We start from the raw sequence: 17,441 nt of genomic DNA on the forward strand, positions 1-17,441 counted from the left end.
GGAGCTCCCATTGTGCACAGGGGCAGAGATGTGCATAAAAATGTCTTTGTATGCTGTAGCATTATCATTTCCCTTCTCTGGAACTAAGAGGCCCAAACACTGAAACACAACCCCACCCCTCCTCCACCAAACTACTGTTGGCACTATGCATTACGGTAGGTAGCTTCTAATGGCATCCGCCAAACCCAGATTCATCTGTCAAACTGCCAGATAGAGAAGCCTCATGGTGTGCTTTACACACCTCCAGCCGACACTTGGCATTGCGCATTGTGATCTTAGGCTTTTGTGCAGCTGCTCGGCCATAAAAACCTATTTCGTAAAGCTCCTGACGCACAGTTCTTGTGCTGAAGTTTCTTAGAGGTAGTTTGGGGTTTTAGGTGCTTTAGCACTTTGCAGCCCTGTGCTGTGAGCTTGTGTGGTGTACTGCTTCATAGCTGAGCTGTTGATGCTCTTAGATGCTTCCATTTCACAATAACTTCTTTTCTCTGGCCTAGAGGGTAAAGATGAAGGTAAAAAATACACTAATGCTGGCTTGTTAGTGATGAGTGTCTAGTCTAGCAGTCAGGATTTGGTGGCACCACAGGGATTCTTAATGGTTGTGTGATGTATTTGTGTAATGCGTGCTGGGTTTCGTAGAGCACTGATGAATGAAAACAGTTTAAAACTCTGTCATCTTGATGAGGCTGAAGGATAAAGTGATGCACTGCATAATACAAGTTACACATTATGTGTTATATGGTTTGGGCTCATATGCCCTTTTAAAGACTAGGCTGTAATGTACCCCAGTTTATGAGATACAATTAAGGTAGGATTGAAAATAACACAAGTTGTGAGACTGAGATGACACCTTTACACTTTCAGCTTCCCTCCTTTCCTCTGGTTGCCTTTGCGCTCTGCTGACTGCCCATTTTTACGTTTTTAGAAAATTGTAGCCTTGCGTTTCTGGTTTCGATACTATGCTCATGCTTGTGTCTCACAGTCCAGCCTTTTTAATGCCTCGTCTTCAAAAACAGGAGCACGACTCATGAGTCGTTTGACGGGGCCACAAATGCGCCGCGATGCGCAAAGTGCCATGACAGAGCAGCACCCAAATTTCCCCAAACTAAAAATCAGACATTTTCTGGGTTGTTTCATTCAGTAATGACTGTCAGTGCCGTGTCCCCTCATGGAAAGAAACAGTGTGCTTTTCTGGGTGCAGCATCTCTGCTCTCATTGAATAAGAACAGGGCAGTGTTTTCAGGTTGAGGATTTGGGAGCAAAGCAAAGCTGATTGACTTCATGATTTTCATTTTTAGCTCTAAAAAGGTTTGGGTTTGTCGTCTTTTGCTCATTTTCAGGTAGAGGATGTGTAGCAGGTGTATTTGTACTGCTGAAGAACAGACCTTCCCTCCACTCTGGAGCTTGTTGAATATTCATGTCACAGCTTTAGGACTTTCCTCCATGGCTTTTATCACCATGAGCTGTTGTCCAGTGGTGTGGTCAAGCGCATCATGTTCTAGTTCTTGTTGTTCCAGGTTTTTTTTTCTTGCTGTTCTTGTTCATTTTCTTCATGCTCGTCTTTGTCTTCGTCTTCTTCCTCCTGTCCGTTAATTTCTCTTCTTGTTATTGTTTTGTTATTCTTATTGATCTTTATGCTCTTCATCTTGTTTTTCTTGTTCTCGTTTTTGTTCATTCCTCTTCGCTTTTGTTTAGTTCTTTTTATCCATCATCATCTTGAAGATGTTCTTCTTGTTCTCTTTCTCCTCCTGTCTTTGTCTTCCTCTTGTTAATTTTCTTGCTCACTTGTTTTTTGTTCTTCTTGCTCTTATTTTTGTTTGGTTGCATCTTGATCTGCATGTTCCTGTCGTCATTGTAGTTCTTGTTCCTTTGCGATGCTTTTGTTCTTTTAGATTTCCTTCTTGCTCTTTCTTTCTCCTCTTCTTCTTCCTCTTCTTGTTCATGTGTTTCTTTTCTTTTGTTTGTTGTTCATGATCATTCTCTGTTTATGTTCTTCTCGATCTTGGTCTTCTTCAGATAGAGGAAGTTTGTTTCAATGAAATTAAGATTGATGAAGAATCCATAAAGGAGCATAACTTCCTCTTCCTCTCTGAGATGGTCACTCTCAGGCCAGCGTCTGGCTAATGAAACAGAATTGAATTAGAGCTGTGACGAGAGCGACGCTGTAAATATCAGCAGTATAAACGTTGTAGCCTCATGAGTTAACCTGCCGTTTTGGACGGCAGTGCGTTCCCGCTGGTTTCTGCGCTCACTGTTGTCAAGGACTCGAGCGGCTTCCAGAAAAACACCTCAAAAACTGAAGCTTCGTCCTTGAAAGGAATTACTTCGTTGTCAATAAACAAAAGACGTTGGTTGAAGTGCGCATGCTGTTGCATACTCGCAGGGTCATCTGTATGCAGACTGCGCTGCTCAAAAGGTGATTTTCTCTCCGAAAAGGCCGGAACTGCCGAGAATTCACAAGATGTTAAAAATGCTCCACTTTATACTCGGCTTCACCCTCTCCTATCAGGCTCGATCGAAAGACTGCACACATTTAATTCAGCTGTTTTCTCTTTTATATCCTTATATCCTCTTTCACTTTCTCTCACTCTCTCTCTTTCTTTCTCACTCTCTCTTTCAATTTCTCTCACTCTTTCTCTCTCTTTCTCACTCTCTCTTTCACTTTCTCTCACTCTCTCTCTCTCTCTTTCTCTGTGTCTCTGTCATTTTCTCTTTCTATCCCCCTCTATCTCTCTGTCTCTCTCTCGCTCTCTCTCTGTGTGCATCTCTCTATCTCCCTCTCTCTCTCTCTCTCTCTCTCTCTCTCTCTCTCTCTCTCTCTCTCTCTCTCTCTCTCTCTCTTTGACCCAATTCATGAACTGTTGTGGACACAAAGCTCTTGGTCCTGAAGGATGTGCTGTGGAATAGAGAATTAGCCTGCGGATTCAAGGCCGTGTTCTATTGAATTGAAAGTTGATCAGGGCAGCCTGAGCTCCTGGAATTTTTTTGTGCTCAAAAAAATGAAATAGTGGTCTACAGTGGCCTTGAGGTAGTGGGCTCAAATGTCCTTCTAACGTTACCATCTCTTAATAGATTTATGTTATTTTATTCATGTATGTTTTGCGTCTCTTCGCTTTTTGACAGATGTCCATCCTTGTTCCTTTTAAAGGAGCAGTTTGAGTAAACATGCTAACAAGACTAACAGAGCAGGAAGCTTAAGCTTCTGTTCAGAACGCAGTAAACTCTATAATGGTAATCCATGGATTTTCACTTTCATTCGTTCATAACTATTCCTTTAAATAATGTAGAGAAGTGTAGTTTAAATATCAGCCTCCTTTCTGAAATACACAGCATACCTGTGGTGAGTTCAAGTAAGATCGAGATTGGATATAAACTGGGAGGCGGGCACAGCACACAGTCCAAGAGGGCACCAGTCAACAAAAGTGGCACAGAAGCCCCAACAACGATATCTATCATCACATTTTTCAGTGTTTAGTGTGTCCACTCTGCCTTTATCACAGCTTCCATTCTGATCCCAAACACATTCAGTGATGTTGAGGTCTGGACTCTGGTCAGTCCATTGTTCTGAGAACACCAGCAGCATCTTTTTCTCAGTAAGAGCTTCTTAACAGCTACACATCCTTTCAGACCCATAGCGCTGAGTCGTCTTCTCACAGTAGAAGGATGGACAGAAACACCTGTGGATGTTTTCAGATCTGAAGCAGCTTGATTTTCTCCTCTCTCTCAAAGATGAAAGCTTTAAGTGCTGTTGATCTGATGGGGACAGTGTTGGTGTCTACCAGGTCTTGCAGGAGGTTGTTAGGAATTTTAATCATTTTTTCAATTCCAGTTGTTGAAAATCCTGATTTTTTTCAACTTATTACCCTTTGATGTCCCCCTTCCTCATGCAAGTGCATTATCGCCTCAGAAGTATCTCCTGAAAAATGAATAACTTGTACTGAATGACTGACTTTTGTAGAGTCAGTCAGATGCACTAACTTTAACAGCTCTTTCCTTTTTTATTTATTAATGTTAACACGTTTTTCTAGTTTGGCTGTTTTTACCCTCTGTAGTAGTGCCAGGTGATGCCCAGCTGCAGCGCACTGTGTTGCTTTTCAGGTTTTTTTTTGTTTTTTTGTTTTTTTTAAAGTGACACTTTAACACCTTCATCAGACTATGCTGGACAGCCCTCGCTGGAGAACTATGATAAATCAACAAGCAGCAAACTAACAAAAGCAACAGCAAGATGGGAAACTCCATCTCCCCTCAAGAACCTCCACTGTAGCAAGAACACTCGAGCTGTATGAACAAGAGCCAGGAGTTGAATCATTGACTGTATACACACCGACCAGGCATAACATTATGACCACCTCCTTGTTTCTATGCTCATGGTCCATTTTATCAGCTCCATGGGAGTCCTGACCACTGAAGAACAGGGTAAAAGGGGGCTAACAAAGTATGCAGAGAAACAGATGGACTACAGTCTGTAATTGTAGAACTACAAAGTGCTCCTATATAGTAAGTGGAGCTGATAAAATGGACAATAAGCGTAGAAACAAGGAGGTGGTCATAATGTCATGCCTGACCGGTATATGATATATATGATACACGGACTCATTGGTTGGAACATGCAGTCACTGTTGCTCTCACTAAACATTGTTGAGCAAAAATTGGAACCCTGCATTCACACAATGAAAACAGTGTTATTGAGCTGTTACATAGACATCGTTATTCACTTATGCATCCGAGTTTTATCGGACATTAGTACTAGGCTCTGATTAACTCCAGTGTGTTTCTAAGATAAGATCCTGCTGGTGTACCTCATTCAGGACAGGTCTTTATCTCAAACTGCTGTTTGAGTCTTGGTTCCTCTTAATGTTTCTCAAGCTCTTTTTCTCTCTCAGTGGCTCAAGTGTTACTCAGACACTGGAGAAAAAGCTATACATATGAAACTGAACTGATATGAAAAATGACCCTAAGTGGACTATGGTAAGTGGTCAGTTATATGGAGATGGGTTCTTCGTAGCCACATCTGTAAGGAAGGCTATTTTTGCACGTTCCTGGTTCGTCGCAGTTTCTTCAGCATTAATTGAGATATATGCTTCCACACTTATCTGATCTCACACGCTGCCTTATTACTGATCATGTTCAGATATGTACAATTTTAATTAGTTTATCCGATCTGATTGCTGTGGCGGCAGATGAAGCTCGTCTAATTCCCCTCCTTGTTTTTCAGCGATAGGTGAAATTATGGGTATATGTGAGCGCAGCAATTAATCCTTTGGTACGAGGTTGTACGAGTCAAAATAATTGCGGGATCGCAAAAGCATTTCCACCGCAATCTGTCAAAGCGGCAGACGCGTCGATTCCTCGTTTCCTCGCAATGTTAATGGAAAAAGTTTGGGGTTTATGTTCCACATCTGAAATATCTCACTATATCTCTCTCTCACGTTGTGTCTGTCTCCACCTCCTCCTCCTCTCGCAGATAACTTCCCTCAGATGGCTCATCAGAAACGCTTCATTGAGCGGAAGTACAGGCAGGAGCTGAAGGAGATGAGGAGGGAGCGAGAGCGGCAGGAGCGAGAGAGTGACGAGGGGGAAGACGGACGAAAATGAACGAGGAGAAAAAGAAGGAGAGACGCAGACCGAGCCAGGAGGAGGCAGACTGGACGTAGTTACATACCCAACATGCAGAAGGCCAAAGTCAAATTTACACCAGTCTTCTTTCGAGAAGCTTCTAATAAGAAGAATCTGATTAAAGCGATAGTTTCAGCAAAAATCGACACCATTTTTTACCCCAAATGCCATCAGTAAACCATGACTGGAGCTGCGAGGCTAATGTAGCTAAGCAGTGGACGCTTACAGCCCACCGATTAGCAGGCAGCAGCTAACTATGCTGAGTTGTTAAGCAACCTCAAATAGACTTGCTTATGTAGTTTCTGACACTGTAGATATGTTACCTAACAACTCAGCGCGGTTTGAGACGACTGTGTCACAGAGAAATGCTAATTGGTGGCTTATAAGCTTTCATAACTTGTTAGCTACATTAACCTCCAGTGCAGGACTAAAGAAGCAAACCTAAGACACCAAATATGCAGTTCTTTTTGGTTTTGTAAATTTTGCCAAACTATCGCTTTAACATCTGTTCAGACGTGTGGTTTGATGTGGCTGCTTTTTTTTTGTTTGTTTTATCACTTTGTGCCGTTTGTGAATGTAATAATAAAATGTGATTTGTCTAAACTCAGACTGTTAAGCGTGGACTAGTCTTACTAATGAAGAAATAAACCGGATTGGATGCTGGAGTTACTCATGTAATAGGTCGATGTCTGAACCTGTTTTTTGTCAGTTTTGTTTATTTTGGGTTTTCCATCCAATTTAGTCTCTCCACTGTCTTTTTTTCCCACTTTCTCCACATCATGGAGATGTGGCACAAGCCTGAGAGCCCACAGGCTTCATGCACTTCCTCCTAAGCATCTAAGCCTGCCACTGCATCTTTTGAGCTACTGGCAGTGTTGCCAGGTCCCTAGGCATTTTTGGACGAAAGCTGTGGTCCCTCATGTGATCCACAGGGCTGAAACCTGCTGCAGCTGCACAAGGAATAAACCCACTGGTAGCATTAGATTCAGATCTAATCACAAATGCATATACTGGCAAATAAGTCTGGGGTTTTGGATACTTAGTGCTTTACGTAGTCGTTGAAAGTCGTTTCTTAGGTTGAGTCTGAATGTCTGCTTTATTAGAAACCCCTCACTTCTAGCTCCAACTTGCTGGTGTAGTTAGAGACTGTAGCTCATCTGTTGATGCACAGTTTGTGTCAGCAATCAAGTCTTTCACCAGTGGTCAGTGTCTGACCACAGGGACACTCTTGACTGGATATTTTTAGGTGGTGGACCACTGTCAACCTAGCTGTGACACTGACATTTGTAAAGCCCCACACATGCTGTGCTGAGAATGATTCACCGCCCAGTTAAAATCTGATCAACAGAGGCTCTGTAGTCAGAAACTGACCAATGAGGTATGCAGTAGAAGGGGCTGATAAGTTGTGCAGCAACAGCTACAGTCTGTAATTCAACATTTATATATGTAATCTATAATGAAGTGGAACTACCAGTAGTCAGTGAGTGGGAGTATAAGGGAGGGGTTTCTAATAAAGGGGACACTGAGTGTACAAAATCATCAGTTTCTTGGTTCTCCCATTTAGTTCATAACAAAAACTTAGACTCCCCAAGAGAGAAGCGAAATGATCCTTCACATCTCCTGGTGAAAAGGTTTAATTTGTATCTTGTAGATTTCTATTGTTCACCTCCCACCGCAGTGATTTGTGATCCTACTAAAGAAAGTCGTTTCACATCACACAAGCGAAACACCTTTTCATCAGAAAACACACAGTAATGATACCTGTTTAAATGGGATTGTGTAGTTTCAGTAGGGTTTGTGCTTAACTGCACTGAGGGTCTGAAACTAAAGTTTTTGGCACGCCTTAAATGTTTTTATTAGTTTCTATATAAAAGTGAATAGCGTCAGATTTTTAAAATGCATAGTGAATTCATAAAGAAGTGTCATTCAGAGTGGTTTGATGTGAAATGCTGCGTTCTAGACACGAGTCGACATCTGAAACGTTTAACGCTCCCAAAGCTCCTTCACAGCAAGCTATTGTACAAAAAAATGGTTTCAAATACGCTGCCTAATAAGACATTGTTTTAAAATCATTTTAAGATCAGGTTTTGGCCTAAAATGTATGGTTAAAATACATTCTTCACAAAATTGCCAATGCAGGCCATAGTGAGGCAAAATAGTCTCAAAAGAACTTTTTTAATGCACCACTATTTCACCTTATACATGCAATGTGAACAAATGTACAGGAATATCTATAATGCTTCTGTTTTTAATATTTTCATATGAGCACAGTGTAGTGTGTCTGATCAAAATACATCCTACAAGGAATGAATATGCAGCCAATGGAAAAGTGCCTCAGTTACAGGTGTTTTTGTTTGTTTGAATAACAGAAAGAGAATGCTTAAGCCAGAAGACTTAATAAGACTCGTGATTGTTGGAACGATTTCTCTAAAAGTTGGACCCAAACTTTAAATCAGTCAGGTCAGGGTCAGGGTCAGCGATGGCTCTCTGTGCATTTTCACAGTCTCTTATTGGGCACGGATTACATATTCAGAGTGGGTTTGTTGTGCAGGTCGTCAGTGAAACTCCTACATGGACTAAGTTTTTGACAAAGAAAGAAAGAACTGCTCTTAAAAAAAACTGGAATGGCTTCACAGTATTTGGTCATGGCCAAAATGTGGAGGAGCCTACAATGAATTTACAGATTAATCACTGAAGGAGGCTACAGCGTGGGTTTTTATTCAAAACGCAAAGACCAAAGCAAAGGCCAGCGTTAATGTAGCTGCGGAAGCCTTTTAGCTCGGGTTTTTAGATAAGGCAGCTATTAAAAATTTCCTTTCTGATGTTAATGCTGATTTGACATGCACTTTCATTGCACATATGATTGTTTTCATCTCCAGCAGACACAATTATTATGGACATCTAGAGCAGCTGTTTGCAGTGCATTCTGATTGCCAGACCAGACATGACAACAGGCATCCACACCGACTGAATGATTATGAAAATGCAATTATGACACGACAACAGTCTGATTAAGTGGGTTACAGCTGTACAAGCAGGATTTCCAAATGTGTTTTATTCACCTCGTGCACATATGTGTACTGGATAATTCCAGTCTCCCATTAACCCTACAGTTTATTGATTAAGCTGTAAAATGAACAGATTGATTGCTCTGGGTGGCCCATCCTCACTGCACTGCTTCTGAATTGAAATTCAAATCTAATGCAGTCTTTTTATTTAACACACTTTTTGCTCTGGATATATCCTGCCTGATGTGTCCAAAAGTCTGCTGAAATCAACGGTATTAATAGTGTGTTTCTGGGAAAGCTTTACAGTAGATGCTGGACCACTGCTGTGAGGATTCGATTGCATTCAGCCACAAGAGCACTAGTAAGTTCAGATACCGATGATGGAGGAATCGGTCCTGGATCACTCCAACGCATCTCAAAGAAAAATTCCATCTCTGGAGTGACGAATCAAGCCGTGTGGAATGCAGTGGAATGCCGGGGTCAGTAATGGGTGCACCATCATTAGAAGAAATGTCTGGACACTTTTGGTCACTGTCTTTAATTTATTCATCTGTGCTGATGCTTATGCCAGGAATCTTCAGACAGACAAACCCTGACCGTAATAAATGCAAGAAAAAGCCACATGCTGTGACAGTGCTGTAGCATCACCGTGGTGACAGGAGGCTATTTTTAAATGTGAATGGATCATTGTGTTGGTAGTTAGACTGAGAGAATGCTCCAGCTATGGACTCTATACAAGTCTCGTCCACTCTGAGGAACCCCTACTCTGAGGTCCAACTACTTTACAGGTCTACTGTATAGGTGCACAGTCACAGCCCATTTGTTGATGCATAACTGATGTAGCCAGGCTCCGCCCACAAATGTGTTCTTTCGCAGCTACTGTGGCGAGGTCACACTGTTAGATTGAGGCTAAGGCTGAGCAGAAAATGCTTTTGTGTCTTTAGTTATATTTCTCGGACAGGTCAAAGAGTAGCTCGACTTTACTGATGTAGCTTGTGGCTACATAATGTCGCATAATGTTTATTTCTGCAGTGAGTATGAAAATGCTTAGAGAAACCGTAGCCATGCTACAGTAGCGGCAGTAGAGGTGCAGTAAAAGTGGTCGTACACTACACTCGATCTAACAGTATGAGGGGAAAATACTTGAGTAATTCTACTTTGTTACTATACTTAAGGATTATTTTACTCAAGTACTTTTGAAACTGTAGTCCATCTGTTTCTCTGTATACTTTATTAGCCTGCTTTCACCCTGCTCTTCAAAGGTCAGGACCCCCACAGGACCACCACAGTGTTGGTGGTGTGTTAGTGTGTGCTGCGCTTGTACGAGTGGAACAGACACAGCGGTGCTGCTGGAGTTTTTAAACAGCTCCGTGTCACTGCTGGACTGAGAATAGTCCATTAACCAAAAATATCCAGCCAACAGCGTCCCGTGGGCAGCGTCCTGTGACCACTGATGAAGGACTAAAGTCGTCAAAGTCAAGAGACCTTGTCACCTCAAACACAACACAAACTGTACATCAACCGATTCTTCACTGACTTTACATCTACAAGGCAGCTAGTCATTTTTCACCTAAATTTATATATATATATATATATATATATATATATATATATATATATAATGTATTCTTTTTTTTATACAAAAACAGCTTCTCGTTAGTTTGAATGGTATTATTACCAGTGTTCTGTAAAGCTTGTCCAACCTCGCAAGAGTAGCTCTAAAAGAACACATTTGAATAGACATGGCAATTTGTCAGCATTCATCATTGGTCCTTTTCTGACCTCAAGACTGCTGTTAACCAGATATTGTTCGGGTTGTGGACAATATCTCAGCACATTAGTGGACAGGGACAGTGAGGGTAAATTACAGAGCACCTTTTTGAGTCTGAGCTTGAACACATCCAGCAAAAACAGTATCAAAACGAAAAAATACAATGGGGGGAAAACATTGTTGGTGAATTTACATGTATTTAATGTTGAGTCATATAAATATTTCATACAAAATATCACATTATACAAAGCATAGATAGGTGATCATTGTGTCAGGGACATTAGTTCCCTCTTTATGATTGGAAACCAAGAATAAGCTAACAGAGTGTCTGCAACATCACACAGAAGCGAGCCAAAGTGGCCTCCAGCGTCTACATCACTCACAGTTCACTTTTCAAAGGAGGAGCGGGGTATTTTGGTGCGCAGTGCTATTTTATTTATTTTTTGTCCTTTCTTTTTTACACAAGTCTCATGCGAGTCTTTTAAAGATGGTCTCAAGTAGGTTCCTCAAAGTGTGTTGACAACTCTGGCTCTGGGATGGCACTGTACGTCTTTGTTGCTCCTTCTTGAGCCTTCGCTTTATAGTAATTCTAAGGGATGACATATACTAGCCATGTTCCTTTTTATGAATGCTGGAATTTTTAATGTAAAAAAAAAAAAGATTTTTTACATTTTATTCAGAATTGTCAGTGCATTCGTTGCAAAATAGTCATATGCAAAAAATAAAAATAAAAAAAAAGTCAAATGACATTTTGTTGCTTTTCTAAGAGAAATTAACACATCCTTTACATAATTATGAGTTTTTTGCAAATTTCAGTGCACAAATACAAAATGTACCATAACTGTTACATAGGCTACATTTTGTGTATATTTTTTTCCAATATCTTCAATGCAGCAAATAAACAGTTACTGTGCATTAAAAATTGCAGAAGTGTGTTTAGACTGGGGTGCCCAAACTTTTGGATACAACTGTATGTTTACTGTAATACAGCTTTATATCAGTTTTGGAATATAGATAAGGGAAATGTAGGTGAGAAATAATGCAGATACCTAAGTTTAGGTTTAACAGACAGTGGGCGAAAGGCCCTTTGGTTTGAGGAACACAACTGCAAGAATTAAAAATTTGTGAACTGTAAAAGTGCGATGAAAAGTGGCAAAACACATTTTGGTCTACAGTGGTGATTAGAAAAATTAGCATTTGTCAGAGATGACAATGTAGGTATTAATAATACTTCATCCATAAAAGCTGAAATTGAACTGGCTTACATCAGAATTAATATGGCCTACTGGTCAGCAGGGCTTTAAACCAGTTTCAGGAACAAAAATGAAACCGAAAACATAATCTTTCTTAACTGTTCCAGAACAGAAACAACTTGAAATCTGTCCTGGTTAATAACATTGTCTTTTTGTTGCATATAATCCGCAATTTAACAAGAATTTGAACTAGTTTGTTATGTATATAATTATCTTAATACTGAAATTTTGTCGTAAATGCATTCTGTGCTTTTCTGTTTATGATCTCATGGTTTGAGAAATCATTTAGGCAGCTATCATGTCTATTTGTTTTAAAAGGAGGGAAACTGCTAATTCTTTGGACTTGCAATGCTGCATTTTGACTTACTCTGATTATCACAACTTCTGGAAAATAACTGTGGGGTAACTGAGAGCTAAATTTCGGAGTAACATCATAACTGTGAGCCTGAGTGAACATGTTTATTAATACAAATCCATCTAGCAAAACTTCTATAATATTAGGCCGACATACAGAACAGAATTAAGCAGTTTTCAGTTTTGTTTTAACTGCACAAAACATTAAAATACCGGTACTGCCCAGAGTGAACCGAGCCCCCCTAATGAGTTACTTAACCTTAAAAGTCACCAAGATGACAACCTGGGGCCTGGGCTTTTCTTTCAAATGTCTTTTTGTGGTGCAAATCTCAGATTGCATGGCTTTTTTCTTTTTTTGGAGCTAAAATGCTGCGTTTACATACCTATTAAAGATTTGCTGGACCTGTTGGATCTTGGCCTTGCCGCCTTAACTGAGACTTGCTTTTTTACACTTGGAAACACCAATGAGGCTTCTGGAATGAAAGAAAGCACCTTATTACACTTATCCCACAATCCAGCACCTTGTCATGAGTGCTAGCTACAAAATGCCAGACCATTATACTACAACAACAGTTTACACCAGTCCATTGTCTAACTAATGCAAATAAAACAGGAACCAATCATCTTTTTAACATGAATCATACTCAACTGTCTCAACCAACAACATGGTTTCTTCCACCAAAGGAGTGTGACAATGCGTTTGTACAGCGGTACTGCGGAAGAGTTACGGCTACACAGCTAAAAACCCAGAAGCACTGACTTGTGTACACAGACATAGTTTGTGAATTTTCAAATATGCATAATGTATGATGTTATGGTATTTGTAAAGCCCACTACTTTTTTTTCTTCCCTCTGCTTTGCAGAAGAAACTAATACACAAAGTCAGCAAAGCTTCAAATGGTCAGCAGGTGGTAGAGTCAACAGATACTTTTCTAGTTACGTTGAGGTCGAGTCACCAAAACCAGAATGTTCTCCAAACGTTCAAAGTAGGTCACGTTTGATAAGACATCAAAAGTTCAGTCCTGTAAAAGGGCACTTTGGGAGAAAGAAAGCATTATCACTGCTTGCCTTGGTATCTACTTTGTTAAATACCGCACAAGGGGTAGAGGTCACTTTATCCGTTTGGCTCTCTTGGTTATGGATGTCCACCACTGATGAACAGCTTGTGCGAATCCATTGAGTCCATTATAACTCAGTATTGGTTTCCCTGCTTTAAGCTGTTTGGTAGGGCTGCACAATATATTGTTTCTTTACCATTATCACGATACTGGCCTTTGCAATATCGCTGCAATTTTTAAATGAGTCCCCTAACCAATCGCAATGCTTGTTATTGTAGCTGGGAGCATCCTGACCAATCACAGTTCCAGATCAGTTTCTGTAGGTGTTTTGAAAGTATTCATGTATTTCAACAAAAGTAAATGATTTTGGTCAAAATAATGTCACATTATTGATTCACTGATACATTTTTAATTTATTGCATGGCGTATCGCAATCGCAATATAATCGAAATGCTACTATTCTGTTCATATCGTGCAGCCCTATTGCATGGCTATGAATCTTCACTCTCCTCCCCTCCATACATGTCTGCAAGTTTTTTAAACCTGGGCCCCCATTCGCTCAGGTAGTTATAGTCCTGTAGGCCTTCGCTGCTGGCCGACTCCAGCGAGCTCAGGCTTTCGGCCACTGAGCCGCTGCCCTCGTAAGCGTAAGTGGCCAGAGAGTCGTAAGGGGGCGCTGTTGGGTCCAAGTCGTTCTCCTGAAGCCTCTGGGCGATGAAGTCCTGGACATCCGTGTTGTCCCGGGCCGCTGTGGCTGCCAGCCTCCGTGTGGATGGGTACAGGCTGTCTGGGATGATATCCCGCCTGTGTTTGGTATCTTCGATCACTTCAGGATTACGCAGGGTTCCGATGTCAAAGGCTTGGGTGTCCTCCTCTCCTCCGCCTTCGTCATTATAGCTCACCACGTTATCCCTCACATCTTCTTTGGAAATGATCAGCGGCTCCATCTTCTCTCTCTGGCTTCTCAGAGCCGTAAACAGCACCACAATCACTGTGAAGATGAAAATTACTCAATGAAAATTTCATAACACAAACAAAATTGATGAATATTGAATCAATAGCACAGTAAAAAATCTAATTTACACAATTTTCTAAATGTAGTTGTTCAGCTAAGACATGTCTTGTGTCTTAAGTTTGCTTCTTTAGTTTTGCACTGCAGCTACAAGGCTAATGTAGCTAACGAATAATGGAAACATACATCCCACCTATTATCATAGTGCAAAACTGCATCAGACTGTGTCAAGTTGTTCATCTCAAACATGCTTATGTGGTTGTGTTCATTGTGGGAGGCCATGAGTTACAGTGACTGGTGTTAGTTTGGATCAATTGATGTGTGCATCCCTATGTGTGTATATCAAATATTTAATAGTGTGGCCCAGCCAATCAGATTTTAGGCCCAGATGTTTTATGAATTCGATTTTTTGCTTTCATACTTCACTATGCTACTGTAAGACTGTGAGGACATAATAGTTTATTATAAAATGGATAGTTCTGGTCCTAAAATCTGATTGGCTGAGCCTTGTTCAAAGCTATGTAAAATACTTGACTGTTATGACGCTCACTTTGACCACCACGTGTACTGAGAGATGATTTTGTTTAAACTGAGAGGCTGATTTTCTTAACAACTAGGCTAAAAGAAAGCAGACCAAAAAGGCCAAACCACTAAGCTTTGAGTGAAGAATTTAAGTATTTCCTGAATTATGACTGCAGCATGAAAAATGATTTTGGTTAAATCTGCCTTAAGAAGTATTAAACCCTGTGGCACCGCTAACACATGAAATCGCATACAAGCATTTGTATTATCGGCGTGCTGATAATTTGGTGCGCAAAAACTAGGCAAAGGTTTCTGCAAACACTGCTGTATTAGATTTTCTTTATTATATGACAAAAAATGGAAAAGCTCATGTAATGACTGCAATGGCTATACAGTGATGAATAAATTATTTATTCAAAATATGTGTATTTTATTATATGTTATGTTGTTGCCGTTTTATAAAAGCAACAGGGACTTTAAGCAGCGACGGCCGCAGCAATGGCTATGGTGGCAGGATGAAAAAGCTGTGCTGTGTATGCGCCAGTTTGAGTCACTGCTTCCTGTGGCCGTAGTCCGGTTCTGTTACAGCATAGACACTGGTTTGATGTACTTGCCAAAACATGAGGTTTAGGTGACTTCATTAGTTTTATATTATACTAGATAATGGCACTATTCATTTGAACAATTTGGTGAGAGACACTTATTTAATCCAGATTTCTGAAGAATTCTCCACTTGTAATGGCACCAGAGACTCAAAGCGATCACAGTAAATCCACAAACTCTTCCTCTAAAATTAGCTTATCTTCTAATGCATAAAGCAGTTCTTCTTTTGCTTTTTTAAATGACATTTTCTTAGCCAACAAAGACTGCCATGTTCCACAGTGACCTTAGAGTTGTTGCTTAGTGTTCCATGGAAACCAAAATTACTGATTTAGTTCCAGCCACTATACCTGTCCCTGCCCCCGCTGTGCTTAAAGTCCCTAACAAGCTACTTGAGACTGTGTTTTACAGTGATTTTACCATGGGTAAATGGGTGCCTAAGAACACCCCTTACCTGTGACATAACGTCAGTAACGCATGGCCTCTCCTGGCTTATTGCTTTAATATATAATAGTAAAAACAAAGTAATGCTGCGGACAATAACAATGGTAACAGTGTGACTTAAATGTTCTTACTCAGCAGTATAATGACACACAGCAGGATGGCCACGAGTGCTCCTGTGCTCAGCCCAGCAGCAAGTGTGAAGGCCTCAGAGTTACACTGCTTCATGTTCCCGTCGCGGTCACACGAACACACTCGCACTGTCAGTGTGTTGGTGCTGCTCTGCACGGGGAAATCTCCATCAGCGATCACCACAGGCACCAGGTACACGCTCTTCTGCAGCCGACTGTAACCGCTACGCACTGTCACGACACTGGCCGTGTTATCTGCACAAAACATTGCCAACAGTTCTAACACAGCATTCAAAAGACTGGGATCAGCCATCATATTAATCATTTTTTTTATTCTATTTACTATAAACCGAGCGTCTCAGGGCTGATCCATTCTGAGACTTCAGCAATGTTCCCTTTAACTTGTTGAAATCTGGTCCACTTTGGCCACAGTGAAACTGTGTAGAAGGATGTAGAATCTGAGCTTTTTGCATAGTATCAGGTTTTCTGTCATTGTATAAACGATGCACAAGGCTTTTTTTACTGACCGCACAAGCTTTTTCAGAGTGCAGTCCAGATCGAGAAGCGATTATTATTGATTTATTTATTCAGAGTAACAACAAAATGCAACTTATTATCCTGTTTATGTGTTTTCTTGTTTTAAAAAGTAGTTTCTGAATAAAAATCCACAAATGTACGGTTTTGTCAGATCATTCTTTACAAATCAAAGAAATACAACAACAGCACTGAGAAATCACGCTATTAACAGTGAAGAAAGGCAGAAATAGCCACCTTTTTGGGTTTAAATATTACAAACGAGACAACAAAATGTATTTTTTGACACCAAGTTTTCAGGGAATAACACTGTTATTAGGTGCTAAACATCATACAGTAATTATCTTTTTTTGTCCTTTTTTGGCAAGCTGTATTTCTTGAGATTTGATCATTACTTCTGGACATGAATTTTATTATTACTTCGTTCTCAATGTTATACAGCTTTCTCAGTCATTTCAGAATCATGTAGCTGTAGAGTACTAACATAATACAGGAAAAAATTGATACATTTATATGCAACAAAGCTGGTTTTATGTTACTGAAAACATTTACTCCAAACTTTTGAACAGTAGCTCATTTGGCATTTCAGTTGTGAAATATGGGACGGCCTTAAATGGCCGAGCCTCAGCTTTCAGGCCTTGATCCGCTGAGGGAATGCAACAGGATAATCTGTTTGGGAATCCTCTGCACAACGCATAAATAAAGGAAGATGTTTGACAGCAGCCAATTCAGAGAGACAAGCATGAAGCAGTTCGGCTGATTCTAATCTTTACTTCACCCCAAATGAGGTCAACATCTATTCTTAGCTGCAGAAGAGCTTCTAGTTTTGCTTTTTCTAGTAAAGTATTTTGGAATCTTTGAAAGGCTCTGCATGGGTTGTTACTGTTTGGTTAAGTCCATTGATATTGTTTGGTCTCTGATTACTCCATTAATCGACAAAATAATCAGTAGGTTAGATAACTATATAATCAACAGAGAGAGCTCTACTTCAGTTTAGCTCAGACTGTTCCTGTCAAATTAGGGTTCTGTTGTTAATTTAACACAAGATCAGAAGGCAGTGTGATGAAGAGCATTGTTCGCATGGCATTAGGCTAAGCCTCTCTGTTCTGCACCTGTGAGTTCTCAGTAATTTATTCCATTATGA

General features: G+C 40.4%; 2 protein-coding genes across 5 annotated transcripts in view; one reads left to right on the plus strand and one right to left on the minus strand.

Moving 5' to 3' along the window:
• Positions 1-6,277, plus strand: part of drosha (drosha ribonuclease III) — a 231,618-nt gene extending 225,341 nt beyond the window's left edge. For 3 of the 4 annotated variants that reach the window (XM_036572116.1, XM_036572118.1, XM_036572115.1), the window contains one exon: positions 5,462-5,640. In XM_036572116.1, the coding sequence (XP_036428009.1) occupies positions 5,462-5,592 (131 nt within the window). In that variant the 3' untranslated portion in view covers positions 5,593-5,640. Of the gene's footprint in view, positions 1-5,461 lie in introns of all 4 variants that reach the window. The other variant, XM_036572114.1, reaches the window with a different exon arrangement.
• A 5,037-nt stretch (positions 6,278-11,314) lies between these two features.
• Positions 11,315-17,441, minus strand: part of LOC118809127 (cadherin-10-like) — a 117,550-nt gene continuing 111,423 nt past the window's right edge. The window contains exons 11-12 of the mRNA XM_036572119.1: positions 15,767-16,018; positions 11,315-14,048 (exon numbers count right to left, since the gene is read on the minus strand). Of these exons, the coding sequence (XP_036428012.1) occupies positions 13,549-14,048; positions 15,767-16,018 (752 nt within the window). The 3' untranslated portion in view covers positions 11,315-13,548. The remainder of the gene's footprint in view (positions 14,049-15,766; positions 16,019-17,441) is intronic.

Source organism: Colossoma macropomum, unplaced genomic scaffold (genome assembly GCF_904425465.1).
Source record: "Colossoma macropomum unplaced genomic scaffold, Colossoma_macropomum, whole genome shotgun sequence".
NCBI classification, from domain to species: domain Eukaryota; kingdom Metazoa; phylum Chordata; class Actinopteri; order Characiformes; family Serrasalmidae; genus Colossoma; species Colossoma macropomum.